This window comes from Rhinolophus hipposideros (assembly GCF_964194185.1).
Source record: "Rhinolophus hipposideros genome assembly, chromosome: 12".
Taxonomy (NCBI): Eukaryota; Metazoa; Chordata; class Mammalia; order Chiroptera; family Rhinolophidae; genus Rhinolophus; species Rhinolophus hipposideros.
The window spans coordinates 60,655,963-60,675,342 of record NC_138058.1 but is presented as its reverse complement, the minus strand read 5'-3'; the positions used below and the strand labels follow the sequence as shown (position 1 = coordinate 60,675,342).

The 19,380-nt window shown below is 36.1% G+C and overlaps 1 protein-coding gene across 2 annotated transcripts in view; it reads right to left on the bottom strand.

Annotated features, from left to right (window-relative positions):
• The window catches only part of ASXL2 (ASXL transcriptional regulator 2), a 119,489-nt gene that overhangs the window by 74,978 nt on the left and 25,131 nt on the right, over positions 1-19,380 (bottom strand). The window contains exon 2 of one of the 2 annotated variants that reach the window (XM_081068223.1): positions 8,803-8,885. The exons of the other annotated variant lie outside the window; for it this stretch is intronic. Coding sequence (XP_080924349.1) covers positions 8,803-8,885 — 83 coding nt within the window. The remainder of the gene's footprint in view (positions 1-8,802; positions 8,886-19,380) is intronic. 2 annotated transcript variants of the gene reach the window in all.

The window sequence follows — 19,380 nt, the reverse complement described above, 5'->3', positions numbered from 1 at the left end:
ACTTGAACACAATGGCTACTTGGAAGAAAGGCTTGGAGTCCTACACTTAATTCTGTGAAAGCACATTTGTAAACATTAATAGCAGCCGCAGCTGATGAAGAGAAAAAATCTGCTGTACAAGAGATGAAGGATAGAAGTAGTGATGAGTTGTTGGTAATAGTAAAGGATTAGCAGGAAACGGTCTCAGACTATACATACAGTAAGTACTTGATTTATGTACTATTCTGTGTGTGTGTGTGTTTATCAATAGCATGTATGCTTAATGTCTATGTTTAGTGGCTTTATTTTTTATAATAAGCCACAATATCCAAATTGCACACAAATAATCTCTTGAGTTCTTATATGTTAGATACACACTAGAATGTTGGAAGTAAAATTCCTGAAGTTTACTTCTGGGGTAGGAGGACTATTTATAATTTATGCGGGAGGATACATACTTTTGTTTTAATTTAGAATTTTCCAAAAGTAAACATTTATATTTAAAAAACTGTCTTTAGCACCTAACTCAAACCTAGACTTGTAACATATGTGAAAGTATATTATCACGGGAAAAAAGAGGATTATTATGTTCTATTACACACCAGGAAGTAGGCACTCATTGATGTCCAAAACAGGTATTAGATAATAATCTCTGAAAATAGATGCCTATTCTACAGCTCCAGATCACTGTTACCTTTTAATTGCTGTCTTCACATTTATAACAAAACCACTCCCCACAACTGATACCTCCTCACCCCTCGTGAGGTTCAATTTTTGAACCCACAATATATGCTCGATGAATCCTTTATTAATCCACCCCTTCAATTTACCAGTTTCATTCCTCAGTTCTTCCTCTGTATGATGTACGGCAGCTGTTCAATAAGGAAGCCTAGAATTCATTATTTCCTCCTTCCTGTCGCCTCCCACAAATAATCCATCAGCAAGTCCTGAAACGTGTATTTCAACTCTGTCTATCCTCTCCAGCGCTACTTACTTTCACCCTAATCCAAACCACCAGATTTTGCCTAATCTACTAAAACAACCTCTTTATTAGTCTCTTAAGCCCTTCCACTCCTGGCTGCTGCAGTCCATTCTTCATGTATTACATTTACCTAAATATATATATTTACCTCAAACATAAATCAGACTATATATCATCTTGTAATTATCTGAAGGAAACGTTTGAGGTATGTGCATTATTTCCCTTTGAGGACTGACTACACATTTGGACAGAGCAATGCTTAACCATTTAACCACGCCAATGGATTTACACTGGTTTGTTGTATTCTATTTGCATTCACTTACTCATTTGGTAGAAAAACCAGGCTCTAATCATGGAACTAGTCAACAGTGAGGTTCTAAACACCTAGTAATAAAAGACCTGTGTTAGATGGCCTCCATCAGATCATTTGTGATACCATCTCCCCTACTGGAACTTAAAATTGACTGGAAAACAAAGGTTACACCAAAATCTAGAATTCTATTCTAAGCCAAAGAAAAACACAAATGGTTCTGACTTGAAATTTGTGGATTAATCATGGAAAGTTCCACGAATTTAAAACACAATCCAATTTCATGATTTAAAACTGACTAGGACTTCCAGTGCTGGCGAAGGCAGAAGAAGCCCACAACGGCCTTTCTCTGGCTAGTTACAATGAAAAGCTGTGGGCAAAAATACAAAAAGTCACTTACCATGCAAAAATCTGTACACAAATGTTCATACTACTATTATTCATAATAGCCAAGAAGTGGAAACAACCCAAATGTCCATCAATGAGTAAATGGATAAACAAAATGTGACGTATGCATATGAGAGAATATTATTCAGCAATAAAGAATGAAGTACTGATAAATGCCACAACATAAATGAACCTTCAAATCATTACACTGTGCCAAAGAAGCCGGTCACAAAAGACCACATATATGATTCCAATCCAAAATTTGCAAATCCATGGAGACAGAAAATACACTACACTAGTGGTTGCCTAGGGCTGGGGCCTGCGGGAGCGTGGCAAGGAAGGGGAGTGATAGCTAATGGGTACAAGGTTTCTTTCTGGGGTGATGAAAATGTTTTGGGTGAATTTGCTAAATAAAACCACTGCATGCTTTAAAAGGGTCACTTTTATGATATGTGAATGACCGGTCAATTTTTAAAAAGTGACTACGTAGGGGTGCCAGTTAGCTCAGTTTGGTTAGAGCATGGTGCTGGCAGCACCAAGGTTGCCGGTTCGATCGCCACATGGGCCACTATGAGCTGCGCCTTCCTTAAAAAAATAAATAAATAAAAATGAAAAAGTATCTACCTAAAACACTTAAAATTAAGAAAGCTAGCTCCTTGGGAAGTCAAAACCTGATTCGTACAGGGGTATGTAGTAAAGACCTAAAGACAGGTATGGCCTCTGCCCTTGGCTTTTAGGAGCTAATCCCTAGGCCCCACTGGGGCCTTAGGCCAGCCAGGTAGTATCACTGTAATAGAGTGTGGGTGCTTTGAGCCATACAAATAAGATTATTTATGGTGAGGGCTGTGTCACAATGTATCAGTTGACCTCTAGAGAGGTTAGACACTGGAAACTGAGACGAGCCATGTGGGTACTGAATCATGCCTACACGTGGACCCCCAATAAAATCTCTGGACAACGAGGCTCAACTGGGCTACCTTGGCTGGCAAAATTCTACGCATATTAGAACACACTGATGCTGATAAGTAACACTGTCCTAAGTCACAGGAAGAGGATCCCTAGAAGCTGTTTGGCACTTTACTTTGACTCAGCCCAGTGTGTCTCTTCCCTTGTCTAATTGTAATCTGTACCCTTTTCCTGTATCCTTCCCATAACCATGAGTATAAGAGTTTTCAGTGAATTTCCAAGTACTTGGAGCAAATTATTGAGCCTTGAGAGTAGCCTTGGGAACCCCTGAATAATGCAGTTGGTCTAGTAAGTGAGGGTGGTCATGTGAACTGTTCCCTTTAATTTCACAGTTGGCTAAACTCTCACACAGTGAGTTTTCTGGGTTTATCTCTCACCACTTTGACTAAAGAGTAGGCCCTAGTTAAGGAGGTATATTACTATAGGGGATAGATAAAATTATGTGAAAAGCCTTCTTTTTAATCAGAAGACAGGGAAGAAAAGACACTGCAGGCTGAGGGGCAGGGGGATGTCCAGAAAGAGAGCTGAAGAAAAGAATCCCCTAATTCCCACACAAAGCCTGGACTCATCCCTAAACTGTGAATACTTGGGACATTCCCAGCCAACACAGCAAAAGCTTTGAGAACTGAACCACTGGTTCCATCTCAGACTAACCGTGAGTGGCACGTGCATGGAATAGATCCAAAACAGCAGAGCAAAAGCCTTGAAAACTAAACTGATTAATGATCCAACACCTACATGAGGCAGACCATGTCCTCTGAGAACAACTGGGTTGCCTACTTTAAAAGAACAATCGCCATTCTCCAGGGAAAAGACAATCAACAGTTGCCAATCCTGAGATTACCTAAGTGGTGGACTTATCAAACAAAAACTTTAAAGCATTCATTATTACTACATGAGGTAAAGATAAGTGAACTTAAAATTAATGGAAAGATAGAAGGTTTGGGCAGAAAAATAAAAATTATACAAAAGGAACAAAACAAGAATTCTGGAATTAAAAGATGTAACATCAGAAATTTTAAAAAAATTCACTGGGCAGGCTCAATAGCTGAATATAGAAGACAGAGAAAAGAGTCATGAATGTGACGAAAGAGCAACAGAAATTATCCATTCTGAAATCTGGACAGAAAAAGTGGGGGGGAAAATGAGCAGAGACTTGGGGAACTGTGGTAAAATACTTGGAGGTAATCATGTCATTAGAAGGAAAGACTGTGGTAAAGAAAAAATATTTGAAGAATGGCTGAAAATTTGCCAAATTTGGCAAAAGACATAAAGGTACAAAATTCCAGAAGCTCAATGTAATGCTAAACAGATCAAACACAAAGAAAATCACACCTAGACACATCAAATATCAAACTACTGAAAATTAAACAAAGATATTATCTTGAAAGAAGTCAGAAAAAACAAAGCATTACTTCTATGAAAACAATGACTCAAATGACCATGGATTTCTCATTATAAACCATGGAGGTCAGAAGGCAGTGAAGTGACATTTTTTAAGTACCAAAAGAAAAGAACCATCAACACAGACTTCAATATCCAGCAAACAAAGAAAAAAAAGAAATCCTTCAAAATGAAGGCACACAAAGACATTCTCAGAAGAGGGAAAACAGAGAATTCATCAACAGCAGACATGCTCTATAAGAAATACTAAAAGGAAAGTTTTTCAGGATGAAGGAAAATGATACTAGAGGGAAATGTGGAACTTAGGAAAAAAAGGAAGAACAAAAGAAATGGTAAACATCTGGGTAAATACTGTTAGTCTTTGAACCATTTATGACTGAAATCAAAATTTAATGACATTGTCTGGTGGGGAATTCCATGTATGAGATGTAACGCCTGTGACAACTATAGAAATAAAGGATGAGAAAAGGGCTAAAATGGTTCTTAAGGCTTCTACATTTTATTTAAGGTGGTAAAATATTAACTCTAAGAAGGCAACAAAAGGTTTGGATGTATACTATAAACTCTAAAGCAACCACTTAAAAAACAAAGAGATATAGCCAAAAAGTCAAAAAAATAAAATATACTGCAAAACTCAAACAGTTCAAAAGAAGGCAGTAGAGAGGGTATGGTGAAATAAAAAATAAGAACAGAAAATAAAATGGTAGACTAAAGTTAATCATGTCAATGATTCTCAAATTGGATTTTTAAAACTATATACTATCTATAAAAACCCCACTATAAACATAAAGACATACAGTGTTTTCCCGAAAATAAGACCAGGTCTTTTATTAATTTTTGCTCCAAAAGACGCATTAGGACTTATGTTCAAGGGATGTGATTCTAAAAAATCATGTTAGGGCTTATTTTCTGGTTAGGTCTTACTTTTGGGGAAACATGGTAGATAAAAGATTGCTCAATGTGCTATGGGTGGAAAATCTTAGATCCTTTACAGGGAACAGCAGTGTATCAGTTTGGCTGGGGTGCAGACAGAAAGAAATCAAGCAAACAAAAGTATGTAGGACCAATGATCTCAGTTATTCTACGAAATAACAACTAAAGGCTTCTGTGCCAGTTATCAATTTGACTTTTAGTTCTAAATCCAGCTTTCTTTGCCTTTCTCTGTGACAGCAGAGCTGGACCCTACAATACTTCTCCTTTGCCAACTGGCTCAAAATTAAGTTTTGTTAGTAGAGTGCCACTGCAGAAAGGGGGCAGGCGGGAGAGGGGACTTTTCTTTCCAGTTTTAGTGTGCTCTTGCCTGCTTGCTCTTGTGGCATACACACCCAGCAAAGTGAGGGACTCAAAGTGAGGGACTCAGTGGCACTCACCCTTCAGCAAGGTTCAGCAGAACGCATGTGGGTAGCTTCCCAGAAAATTCTGCTGGTGCCTGAGCTGGAACCCCAGTGACTTGGACAGGCGCCCAGCAAGAGGCTTTCCAGCAAGTTCTTCTAGTACCCAAGAGGCGGTTTCCTATGTGACCCCAGGCTACATACAGCACCAGTAATTTTGTAATCCACTGGACCACAGCCCAACCTTCTCCATGGAAATCTGAATCACAACCTAGGGACATGGAGGGGCCTCCCTGAAAGCTGGTTGTGGCAAAATATACATAACATACAAGTTACCATTTTAACCATTTTTAAGTGTACAATTCAGTGGCATTAAGGACATTCACAATGTTAGGCAATCATCACCACTATCCATCTCCAGAACTTTTTCATCATCCCCGAAACACTCTGTACCAATTAAAAACTAAGTCCCTATTATACCCCTACTCTCAGCCCCTGGTAACCTCTATTCCACTTTCTGTGAGTTTCTATAAGTTTGCCTTTCTAAGTATCTCATATAAGTGGCATTGTACAATATTTGTTCTTTTGTGTCTGGCTTATTTCACTTAGCATGTTTTTAAGGCTCATCCATGTAGCACATATCAGAATTTCATTGCTTCTTAAAGCTGAATAATTCCATTGAATGTATATATCACATTTTATTTACCCACTCAACTGTTGATGGACATTTGGGCTGTTTCCACTTAAATATATTGTAAAATAAAACATCTAGTATGGAATAATCAAAATTAAGCAAGTTTCTTCAAAATGAGAGAGAGCAGAGCTGGAAAACTACAAAGGGAAAAGGAAAAGCCATGTATTGAGGACTGAGAAATAAAAACAACACTGTAGAAAGCAGCACATCCTCAATAAGCACAGTATCGATTTCATTCCGTAATCTGTCTAAAAACTTTAAAGACTGTAAGACGACCATAGCTAACAAGTAGGTTTTCAATACCTATCATCTGCCCAGCACTATAAGGAGGGTGGGAGGGGAAGAACAGACAATGTCACTGCCCTTGTGGACCCAGCTTAATATAAGCTATAGTGAAGTTGTATGACTTTGTTTTTAGGATCACAAAAATGTTTAATTTTAATCCTTAAGTGCTATGAAGAAAGGACACAGAACACTATAATAAACTAAAAAAGGAAAATGTGATGTAGACCGGCAAGTGTCAAAATTCTCTGAAAAAGACATATTCAAACTGACACCTGATAAATAAGAATTAAGAGGGAAAACATATTTCTTGCTAAGAGGTCAGCATGTAAAAACGCTGAGGTGAGAAGCATCCTCCCTACATATTTGGAAACTGACAAACCAAAAATAATACTTAAATCTATGAGAATGGACAAAAGTGCATGTAAGCTTGAGAGATGGTAATGAAAAAAAACTGTGAAGGAAAGCGTAGAGAGGAAAGAAGGAAAGCAGCAGTGTTTGTGGACATGTCAGGTAACAAAAAAGTTTCAAGAAGGAAGTAGTAGTCAGAAGTGTTAAATAATGCTGAGAAGTAAGAGTGGCAAGAACTAAAAGTCCTGAGGAGTTGACTAAATACAAGACACTGGTGACTAAGAAAAAACTGCCTTGTGGTCATGTAATTGCATCACCACCACAATGTACTTTAACCAAGAATAGCTACTCGTAAACTGTTGTCACTAAGTGAAGCCAGAAGCTATTTTTCACGACTCTACTCTACCGTCTTTTTATTACAAGTTCTTCCTTTTCTTCCTTCTATCCTTTATTTATTTACTATTCTTGCCTGCTCCCCAGAAATGATAATGACAAGTTTAAAGTCACAGAGCCTTATTATGTTAGAGCTGGATGATAAATCCTACAATTGGCATTTTGACCTAAGGGACAGATGGAGTCTGATCTCTTTATACCAGATTTCCTGGCCTATTTCTCCAGTATGTATCAAGTCTAATTTTATGAAAAGGAATGAAATCTCTAGCTCATTCCTATTCAATAAGACCTAATAGTGTTAATTAAAGGATATTAGGATATCTTAGCAGAATCTGTTCCTCTCAGTCACAATAATCATTATCCTTTTGTCCTGTAGACTTGTAAAAATTGATCTGTGATGAAATGGGAATTATGCTTTATTTTTAATCTAATTCAAATAAAAGTTTACAATTATATCATCAATAAATCTTTTAAATAATTAACAAAAATATGTTTAAAAGCTAATACTTTAAATGCATTTTAATGTTGTAATTTACAAATGTTCACACAATTTTTCAGGGACATTCACTATATAAAGTGTGATATACCAATTTATACTTCACTGTTTCACATTATTAAAGCGAACTTAATTCAGTCCCAGCCTACTGATATATGGCCATAAATCAAAACAAAACTTTATTAAACTGAGTTAGCAAAGAAAGGCCAATAAAAAATCTCAAATTGAATTTCATGTTAAAGAAAAGAAAATGAGAATTAAAACTTAGCACATGCAATAACTGTTTATCAAAAAATATGCTGTCCCTTTACGAATATATCAGCCTATTTCTCAATAGGAACACTACTGATATCTGAGCTGAAGAATTCTTCAATGTGAAGGACTGTCCAACACAATGCAAGACATTTAGCATCCCTGCAACCTGCTCATTAAATGCCATAGTGTGCCCTCCTTTCTAGTCATTGTGACAATGAAAAACAACCCCCCAAAATTCTGAACATTTTTCCTAAGGGTGTTACACAATACTACCCCCAGTTGAGAACTAGTAGCAGTTTGAAAGCACCGCAACCTTTTCCTATCTTAATGAAAATATCCCAAATGCAGACTCCCAGATTTCTGCCTTAACATAATTGAATATAGTTTTAACATTCTTGATGACAAAGGGTCTCTTGATTATGAACAGTGACTATTACATGCTATCGTAATATCATAAGGCTTTTAGGAATTACAGTGTATTTTGTCCTTGGTCCTATATTAGTTGACCCAGGCTGCTGTATATTTGAACATAATAAAACTATTGTTTTAATATATACTCTTTATATATCTTTTTCCATTTTATTCTTTTTAGCTAAGGTTATTTCTTCCTTGACTGTCTACTTCTAGCACCACTCCCCCTGCACTAGAGTACTTTTTATCTGCTAATGACCAAGCTTATTAAGTCAAAGGCCTGAATTGATAGATGAAGGCTTGAAGATGGCTCCAGGCCTTCCTAAGAATTAAAGTGCATGGGTGTGGAGATAGCTACCTTCTAAGAAGTTTTTTCAACTTACTTTTGTTTTTGTAACTGTACTATAACTGAATACTCCAAAGATCTGACAACTGGATAAATCAGAAATTAACAGTGCAGTTATTACTAAATAATCAATCCTTAGGATTAAAGTACACTGCTGTATACTATAAAATACTCAAATGAAGTTTATAATTACTAATAATATTTAAATAACTCACCTGATTTCTTTTAGTCCTTCTCTCTGGATAACTTGAAGAATTTCTTTATGACTCATAGGTGTATTGGGGTATTTTTCTAAGACCTGAGAAACAAGTATATAATAATAAATTATTTCTTCTTATTGTAAGTTCTTCTTATAATTATATATGTAATTATATTTCTTATTCTTATAACTATATTAATTTCATCCAGCAAATACATATCCAGAGACAAGACTTTTCATCCCTTATATTCTGGGGTAATAAGAAAAGTGGGAAATTAATGAAATGTAAACAGAATCTTCTCTCCTTTAGTCACAAACAAGTCAAATCCTGAAGCAGAACTAGATGGAAAAGATTAATAACTGAACTATTCATTATTAGTGCATAACATGAAATTGTTTACTTTCTGCTTCCACCCCTACATCCCATGCCTACCTGTGGATCTACCGTAAGCACCGTAAAGAGCATTGATCTTCACACTTCCAACAAAGCCTAGAACAGCATGGATGCTCAAAAATTCTAAATCAAAATGAAGTAAGCAGTTTATCCTGTCTCTCCCGCTGAACATGTATAACTAAAAACCTGGACAGAAGGAATGCAGAGCTACCTGAAGACTCTGAGAACGGTAGCAGCTAGCTGAGGAGAACACCACTAGACGTACTACAGATGCAACAGTGAGTTCCCTAGTGTTGACTCCTCTGGGACCACTCAGCCTAAAGTCAGTGACAGTCCAAACTCAGAACTGCACACTGAGTGCAGGCAGAAATGCCCCAAGAGAAGTCATCTCTTTTTTGATCGGAGGAGCAGTAAAGTGGGGGGAGATCCTCTGGGGCTTTTCCCCCTTTCTCTTGGCCCCTGTCCCCAAGCAATACAAAGGCAGAAGCTGTGACATTGATGATCTCAGCAAAGTCTAGACAGGGACCTAAACCTCCAAGAAAGAGGTTCCCTTCTGGCCCCACAAGTGTGAAGGAAATCCCCATGGTTTATATTCTTTCTCAACCATCCTTCAGTAAAGGCAGATGCAGTTGTGTAAGTGTGTGGCAACAGAGAAATGACAAGCCCAGTTGTCTAAGTCACATGATAAGGGAGAAGGGTCTCTTGAAGCCAGAAAGTACCAAGGAACTTGCAAAGAGAAAGGAGCTAAAGAAAGTGATAACAAGAAGTTCTACAAACACTCCTGGGGTCACCTCAGGGCTATGCATATGTGGGTCTGACCCTAAACATACTATGTATTGTGTTCCCAAATTAGCCATCAGGTGGCACACATGCAGGACATATAGGAAACGGCTCAGCAAAGACTATGAAAATCAGACGTTGAAATTTTAGTGCACAGAAGGTAGATAGAAACGTGATCTGAACCTAACAAGGTCAAAGCCCTGCTTAAGAAATCCTCCCATCCCTAAAAAAAAAAAAAAAAAATTTTTAACATTCTCCATAGGATTTAAAAAAGACAGAGTATCATAACATCAAAGTATTTAATATACAATCCAAAATTACCTGACATATGAGAAACCAGGAAAATCTCAATAATTCACAAAGGAAAAGACAACCTACACACAAGCCAAAGATGGCACAGATGTTGGAATTATCAGAAAAAACTTTAAATCCACTATGACCATGCTTCCAGAAATCAGAAAAAATCTTCTTAAATAAGAAAAGTTTCAGCATATAAATAAGATTATTATTTTGTGTGTGTAAAACAAAATTATGGGACTAAATAATACAATAACCAAAATGTCCTTGAGGAGCACAAGTGCAGAATGGAAATAACAGAGGAAAGAAGAAGTGAACTTGTAGATAGGACAATAGAAATTATCCAATCCAATGAACAGAAAAAATTGATAGAAAATATAAATGAACAATCATATAAATAACTCTGGTCTAGCATTCACGTCATCAAAAGGTCTAGCATTCACGTCATCAGATCCCAAAAGGAGAGGAGAAAGAGAAGAGCACAGAAAAGACATTTGAAGAAACAGCAGCAGCAAACTTCCCAAATTTGGTGAAAGACATACACTTACAATTTCAGGAAGGTCAATGAATCTCAAACAACATAAAGTCATAGAAATCCATACCCAGATATATCACAGCCAACTAACTACTGAAAACAAAAGATGACAACAACAAAAACTTTTGAAAGCAGCCAAGGAAAAACAACATCCCATTTAGAACAACAATTCAAGTGGCTATGGCTTTCTAATCAGAAATCATGGAAGGCAGAGGCAGTGGGAGAACAGGTTCAAGTGCTGAAAGAAAAGGACTATCAATCCCAAATTCCTATCCAGCAAAAATATCTTTCAAGAATGAAGCAGAAATCAAGACATTCTCAGATAAAGAAAAACTAAGGGTATGTGCCACTAGCAAATGTGTTTAAAATAATTTCTTTTAAGTCAATTCTGGTTTCCTTTTTTTTTGGAAAGAGAACCGATGACATTTTAACTTAACTTTAGGTTTCCACTTTTTTTTAAGATCCAAATTTTAGGCAGAAACTCTTATACCTAAATAGCTTCCCATTCTTACCATTTAAAAAATAAAATTTGGCAATTAAAAGATGCCAGTGAAAGCTAAAATTGAACCAATTCTCAAGAATCTATAGGAAACCAACAAAAGAATATTAACTAATATTGCAAGTTAGTAACAGCAGATACAGGACTTGTGTAATAGAAATCATTAAAGTCAGATATTCTAGATCAGCCATTCAAGTGCCACAATATATCAGCAACTACCACTTATGAAGAAGGTATAAACAAGTGCTACTCTGTTTCCCCAAAAATAAGACCTAGCCAGACCATCAGGTCTAACGCGTCTTTTGGAGCAAAAATTAAGATGCGGTCTTATATTATAAGAGACCTGGTCCTATATTATATTAAAATAAGATTAGGTCTTATATTAATTTTTGCTCCAAAAGACACATTAGAGCTGATGGTCCGGCTAGGTCTTATTTTCAGGTAAACACGGTATCTATACATCCTCTATCAGTTCAGGAGCCTTATAAGGGAAGCATTACGTCCATCTGAAAAGTGGGATAACTAATGCTCAGTAAGTAAATTTCCAAACATAATACTGCAAGAGAAGTGGTAGGCAGGATTCAAACTCAGGGCTATCTTGCACCACTGCAGCACACTACGTCCTGTGTCCGCTATAGAGAAATCCAACAAATATGTTTGTCATCTTCCTTGATCTCTCTGCTACATCTGACAATGGTATTAACCTTCCCTCCCGAGACATTGCTCTTCTCAGACTTACTTTTTTCCAAAATGTTCCTTCTTACTCTTCTTTGTGTTTTTCTATGCCCATTCCTTAAATATTTTACAAGCACCAATTTGCAGCTTTTGCTTTTCACTCCAAGAACTCTCCCTGAATAACATCGTCTATTCCCAAACCTTCACTCTCCCCTATTTTGATAAATGAAAGCGACAGCACAGTCTGCATATAACTGTCTTTCAAATTAAATACCAACACCACTGGATGTTCCATAAGCATCTCAAACTTAACATGTCCAAAATTTAACTTATTATTACTTTTATCCATCTTAAGGCCCATTCAGAACACTAGGCCTTTATCATCTACACTCATATGCCAAAAATGTGTAAAATTACTGAAAATGAAGAAAAATATGCCACGGACATGAACAGATATTCATAAAAGAGTTAACACAACTGGATAAAAACCAAATGAAAAGGCATTTGCATCCTGAAATATTTAGAGACGAAATTGTATGATGTATGGATTTGTTTCAAAATTATACAGGAAGAAATTTGGATAGGGGTTTAAATATAGTGAGATTGGCTATAAGTTGATAATTATAGAAGCTAGATGATCGGTACAAAGATATTCATTATAGTGTCTACTTTTATGTACACATTCAGTATCTCATAATAAAAATTTATGGGGGAAAAAGAAACAGAATGTTTGACTTTACTAACAATCAAATACGAAAGTCACATTTCAATGCTTTTTTCCTCTGCTAATTTGGATAGCAAAACCTTGGCAACAATAAATGACTCCATGTAATGAATATGTACACATAATACAGTACTTAAACAACAGAGAATTTAAGAAAATATTGTTACTCAATAAAGAAAAAAAAATTAGAGGCTACTTATCCAATAGTAGGATAGTAAAGAAACTGGTATTATCTACACTATTGAATGTTACACAGCCATAAATGATAAGAGAACATGACTTGCAGGGCAGGTGGGGGAGGTTTGACCTCTCTCAGCCTCCCTCAAAACTAGGTAAGGAATAGAAGTTCTGGACAACAGAAAATGAGGGGGAATGATAATTCCAACAGCCCAGATCTGCAAAGGGCAGAGGCATATCCCTCTTTGGCCCTTTCTTCACGCTGCTTGTTTTGAAAATAGAGGAGGTGACAAGCCATTCTGAACCATACAAGTAAGGGCATATCCTAAGAATGATGGACTGACTGTACCTCCAGATTGTTGCATGAAGGAGAAATAAATTTCTCAATCATTTAAGTAACTGCTGTATACAGCCAAATCTATACCTAATATGACTCACTTTGTCTAGTCACATGACAGCAAGTGATCTTAAAACTTAAATTACATTATTCCTCTGGTTTTAAGCTCCCTATCACTTTTTTAAAATTAACTAAAATTCAAGTAAAATCTGGATTCCTTCATACAGTTTAAAAGATTCTACAAGAAACTGTGTCTCACTTTTCTCACATTACCTTGCCTTTCCTTAAACATAACACATTCATTCCAAATTCAGGGGCTTTGTACTTGGCTCCCTCCTCCTGCAATGCTTTTCCCCAGAAAAATCACTTGACTCTCCTTTCATTTCCACAGATACTCTTAACCACTCTAAAATATACTCATACACTCACAAGTACTACCACCCCTAACTGCAAAAGTTTTATACCTTTCCTTTAATTCCTACATATTGATAACTGCCTTATGGTTTACAAACATTGCAAAGGCATTCTATTTCTTTTGATCCTCACAACAACCTCAAGACAGAGCACGGCATAGGATTAGTTTATGTCTATTTTACCAGGAAGGAAAGTAACACTCAGAGAAGTTATCCAGCATAGCCTGAGCTTAGATGGCAGAATTCTTAATTCCCCAGACTGAAGAGGGTAATAATAAAGCTTTATATAAAGCAAAGAGTTCAATGAAGAAAAATTTTTCTTTCGTTAACTAAAATATACATTGGAATGATGAAAATTATGCCTCTGCTGAATGATGGGTAGGTTATTACTTGTTGAGGCAGAAAAACAGGATTGCAGAAAAACAGGATTGCAGAAATGCCACTTGCTATTTTCATTAAGAGGGGGATGGGACCATCAAGCATAAAAATCAGATAGAGACCTTTTTCGCAGTCTCTTTTGATATGTGACAAAACTAGCTTAATGAAAATGTCAGCCCCCATGTATGTCTATAATTAAATCAATACCTTAAGACATGGGTTCCTGGCCCTGTCTTTGATAATGAGTAAGAACATAAAACTGAAAAACAAGATCCTAGTGGGGCCTAGTCCTGAGTATTTCTCAAACTGTGTTTCTCAAACTCTAGTGTTAATTAGGCTAATATTCTACCAACTTCCAATGATATTTCATGGTATTCCACATACAAATTGATTCTAGGTGCTGAGTTGAACGTATATACAGTCACAAACACCATATATACAGCAAAAAGGATTTCCCCTTTTTGACAATACATGACATATATGACATATATGAATATATGACAATACATAATCATTCTAGAAAATTTAGAATATACAACAAAAAGGTTTTGTTTAATTGTATGCATGGGGGATTCTGCCATGAAAGAACAGGATTTAACTTTTGGCACGTTCTTTTCCAACATTTTGCACCGTTGAGATTCTTCTGCATATACCACTAGTTTGTATATCATAAGCCCTTTTTGCAAATCTTAAGACATTTATTATAATACGTTTCATAGCAGCATAATACTCCACTGAATGTATATACACATATACATTTACATACATACATACACACACATACACATGCATCCTAAATCACTTAAGCCATTTCCTATGGCTGCACATTCAGATTGAATAAAGAGGTAATATATCGCGACATTTATCAACACATGCTTAGAGTGAGATAGGTCTTAATTTTATTCCTGCCTCTACCATTAGCTCTGTAACTTTGTAAAGTTAATCTCTGAGCCTCAGTTTCATCAGTAAAAGGAAAATAAGAACAATATCTATAATCAATGGAGTGGCCACGAATATTAAACAGACTATTTTATCTTGAGCTGCTTAGAATTTGGGGATGTAGTAAATTAAATTCTCTATAAACATATGCTATTTTCTTTTTTTTTTAACTTTAGCAAATGCCACCAAGTGTTTCTGATCATTTTTAAAGTTTTACAACAAGTAGAATTGCTACATAAAGCTCTTTTTAATATACAATACTACCAAAGTGCTTTCCACTAGGTGTATAGGAGTTTCACTCTACCGTTAACCAGCATTTATATATCATTTTTTAAATACTTGGTAATTATTTTTAAAATATATATATAACAATTTAAATTTTTTTATCTACTGAGGTTAAATATTTTATGTCATTACACACTTATATTTCTTTCTGAATGACCCTGACACAAGACAGTAAGTTACTTGATCTAAACAAAAATCAAATTTAAAAGTAAAATTACAAAATGTAATGACTACATCACCAAAAAATCTGAACACCAGAAATATACTGTTTTTATTCCATTACAAAAAGTAGTAGTTTAATGATTTGCCAGATAAAATCACAACTGGACCTAAACAAAATTTGTTTTTTCCCAACAAGTTAAAAGAGTGAAAAATGTACAACTCATTGGCAAAAACAGAAAACTGCATTGAAAGCATTGGTATAGATATAAATGATCTCTGTATTTAGTTGCTACTTCAGGCATGTTCAGTTCCAACATAAAACTTGCCCTCAAACAATCCCTTTGGTTGCTGGAAAGAAACATATTGCCACTGGACTCGCAGAGGAACTCTGATGCTACAATATCTGCTTGGGGAAAGTGGAAAGATATAGAGGTTTTTGTAAAACATACTGAAAAACACTGACTGGAGTTGATATAATAAAAAACACTGTGCAATAAATGTTGTGCTGTCCCTAGTCAGAAAATCAGAAAGGATTTCTAGGGAAACTGATACAATCATCCACCTAGCAATTAAATTTCATTCTGCTACTATCATTAGGGAATTGTGAATTACTAAAATGTATGACACAAATATAAATGGTACAAATGAGGGATCTGTTTGATTTTCTTAAATGGCATCAAGTGCTTAGAACAAATATTCTACAGTCCATACCAACATATAATGATGCCTGACTGAGACTCAGTTTGGGTGCTCTCTGTCAAGGCTGGGAATGTAATCAAGCGGTTTCAGTAGAAAAAACATTTTTAATTGATGCAAAATATGAAAGTGTTTCAAAGTGTAGGTGTAGAGGTCAAATAACCTGCATCTAATCGCTCTAAGAGATAACAAAAGTGACTAAAAGCTTTAAAGCCCGATCCCTCATGCCCCCCTGGGGAGGGTCATAACACCCTCACAGACAGGGACATTAAGTAGAACATTTTGCCATATTCTTAACCCAAGTGACTGAGGTTACCACCTAGGTAACTTTTGTTATTATTAACCAACTGTATATATAAAAATCTTTGCCACTTCACATTTCTATTATCATCCTCATCTAAAATGTTCCCAGGGGGACGAAAAATACAAAAGATAGCCTACTTTTCTCAGGCTACCTGCCCTTTGATTTTCCCACTATTTTAATCCCAAATAGTTAATAATGCCCTATACTAAAATTTGGGCCAGTAACCTGATCCAACTGTTACAAGGTTTCCCACCAGGATTCCAATCTAATTGTTTTAGTAAACACTGATGAGAACTACCTGCACTCATTTAAGTGCTGAAAAAGAGTGATAGTCTATCATTCCTTATTCATTTATAGGCTAGAATCCTTCTTTAAAAAAAAAAATGCTTTCCTCTATGTATTATTTGGTTACCTGAAGTACACACAATTTCACATAGAAAAAAGCAAGATAAGTACTTAATTCTGACCTATTCCCTAATTTTCAGAATAATTAGTTGGTTTTACTAGTATGCTCCAAAGATGAAACTGATTTTTTTGTTTATTTGAAGTAACAGGAGGAATATTATGGATACCATTTTATGGAATACCATTATGGATCTTAATACATTTTTGTGCTTTAATTACTACATTTCCTCACTTATAAACTGGTTATTCATGACCATTGTCCACTTTTTTACATACAACTTGTTTGAGCTCTATTTTTCATATTAAATATATTAAAACCTTTAATGTCACATTTACTACAAACATTTTTCCAGTTTAGTCTTCATTGTTTTCATTACTGTTTTTTTCCATAGGTTTTTATTAATTTTATGTATAACTAGTCTTTTTATTTCTTTTACTGTGTCTACATTTAGGTGTACTTCCCCTCCCTTCAATTGCTTAATATTTTTCCATCTTTTCATTCTCATTTGACTCTTTTAATTCACTAATTTTTAATAAAAAAATGTTCACAGACAGAATGAGAGAAATGTGGAAAGACACACTAAAGAAACCCAAGAGAAAAAAAAATGGAGAAAAACAAAATGGCCACAGATATTTCTGAGCAAAAATACTGTATTACAATACTATTACTGTATTGCATTCCTGTTACATTGTTTTACCACAGGTTTCATGTAAGTGGAAAGACTAGTTTTATGAAACATTTAGCTTCCTTTAACCACAAGAGGGCAGTCTTTATCAAACAAAATAATCCACTGGAACTGTTCATGGAACTACATGACACAAGATTTAGAAACACCTTTACCACAATCTGGGTAACTGCTCAGAAAGTTACAAGCAACACTACACAGAATTAAAGCTTGATAATGTAAACTGATTTTTAAACCATGCTTAATATATCTGTTTACGTATAAATTCCCACATCCAGCTAATAAAAAGGATATAAAAATTATGCTTTCTGAGTACACACAAATAATCTAGATAGCCCCTAAGATTTGAGTTTGATTCTAGCCTAAATGACAGCAGTATTTCAATTACTGCTGCACTTATGAGTTCATTCCAGATATCCACAGATATGTAGAAGTTTGTGTGATCCAGATGATTTTACTTTACATTTAAAATGTACAGATAAAACATGGCAATCTTTATAGATTTATTTCAGTATTATATGGCTTATTTACTGCCCAAGAGCTTTATTTAGGGTAACCGATGTCACAGCAGTGAATGAGGTCACCCAGGAAATATGCAGAATGAGAAGTGATGAGAGCCTATGCTACAGAACCAATACACCAATGTTTAGGAGTCAGAGAAGCAAAACTAGCAAATACACTAAGGAGTGGCCAAAGAAACTGGAAGAAAATCAGAAGAACGTGGTGCCTCAGAAAAGACAAAAGCATTCTAATAAGGATGAAGTGGTCACAATGTCAAAACTCCCTAGAAGTTGCGATAACTTCAAAATCCACTATATATAGCAACAAGGAGCTCCTTAATTAGCTTTACAAGTTCAGATTCCACTTAATCAGGAGGTAAGAAATCAAACTTGAGGGGGTTTAGCACTGAATGGGAGGTCCAGAGGTAGCAACAGGCAGCTAAAATAACTCCCTCTAGAACAGTGAAGGAAATGTGGAGTCAAAGAATAACTGCTTTGTCATTGAACGTGAACAAGTTTCACTGGACCAGGACAAAAGGAGACAGAAGTATCCTTAGCTGTCCCAACTCTCCCCATCCCACCATGAGAGGCAAACAGATTCAGATACAGTTTGACAAGTCCCTCGTTATCCAAACTTGCACTAATGTGACACTCGGAAACACAACGAATTCAGAGGATGCAGTATCCCTCACCTGCCAAACTCACTATACAAAGCGTGAGTTCAGGAGCTGAACAGGTAATAACAAGGAATACACGGACTCGAGAAGAAATAATAGAGCCAAATATGCGAAAAGCAAAGAGGGAAGAGGACCTTACCTGGGTGTCTGGCAGTATCTGTTGATCACTACCTCTGTCCTGAGATGCACTCCTCTCTCTGTTCAGCTTCTGTGACACCAGACTCTCCTGGTTTCCCTCCTACCTCTCCACCAGCAACTATTCATTCTCCTCAATCTTTTAATGTTGATCTTCCTCAGCATTCTATTCTTGTCTCAGTTTCTGTTCTCCTTGGCCATTTTATCCTCCCATGGTTTCAAAAATAATTATGCTCCTACAGCAGCCCTCTCTATACACCCCAGCAGTGCTTATCACACTGTATTTATGATAATTACATTTTAAGTCATCTGTCCTGCCCACTGGCACGTAGGCTCCAGGAGGGCTGGGACCATCTGCCTTGCTCACCTCGGATCCCTAGTGCCTATGTAAGGTCGGTCTAACCCATGAGATGCTGACTGATGGAATTACCAACAAGGCTTTGTATACAAGAGTAAAAATGCCTCTTTAAAAAAAAAAAAAAAACAAGAAAGATGAAAGATGGATGCAACTGTAAATAAGTTTGTAGATTTGGGGGCAGAAACTTGAATGTAAGAAGTGAGAATATTTAAATATAAATCTATACAGAGAGGCAGCT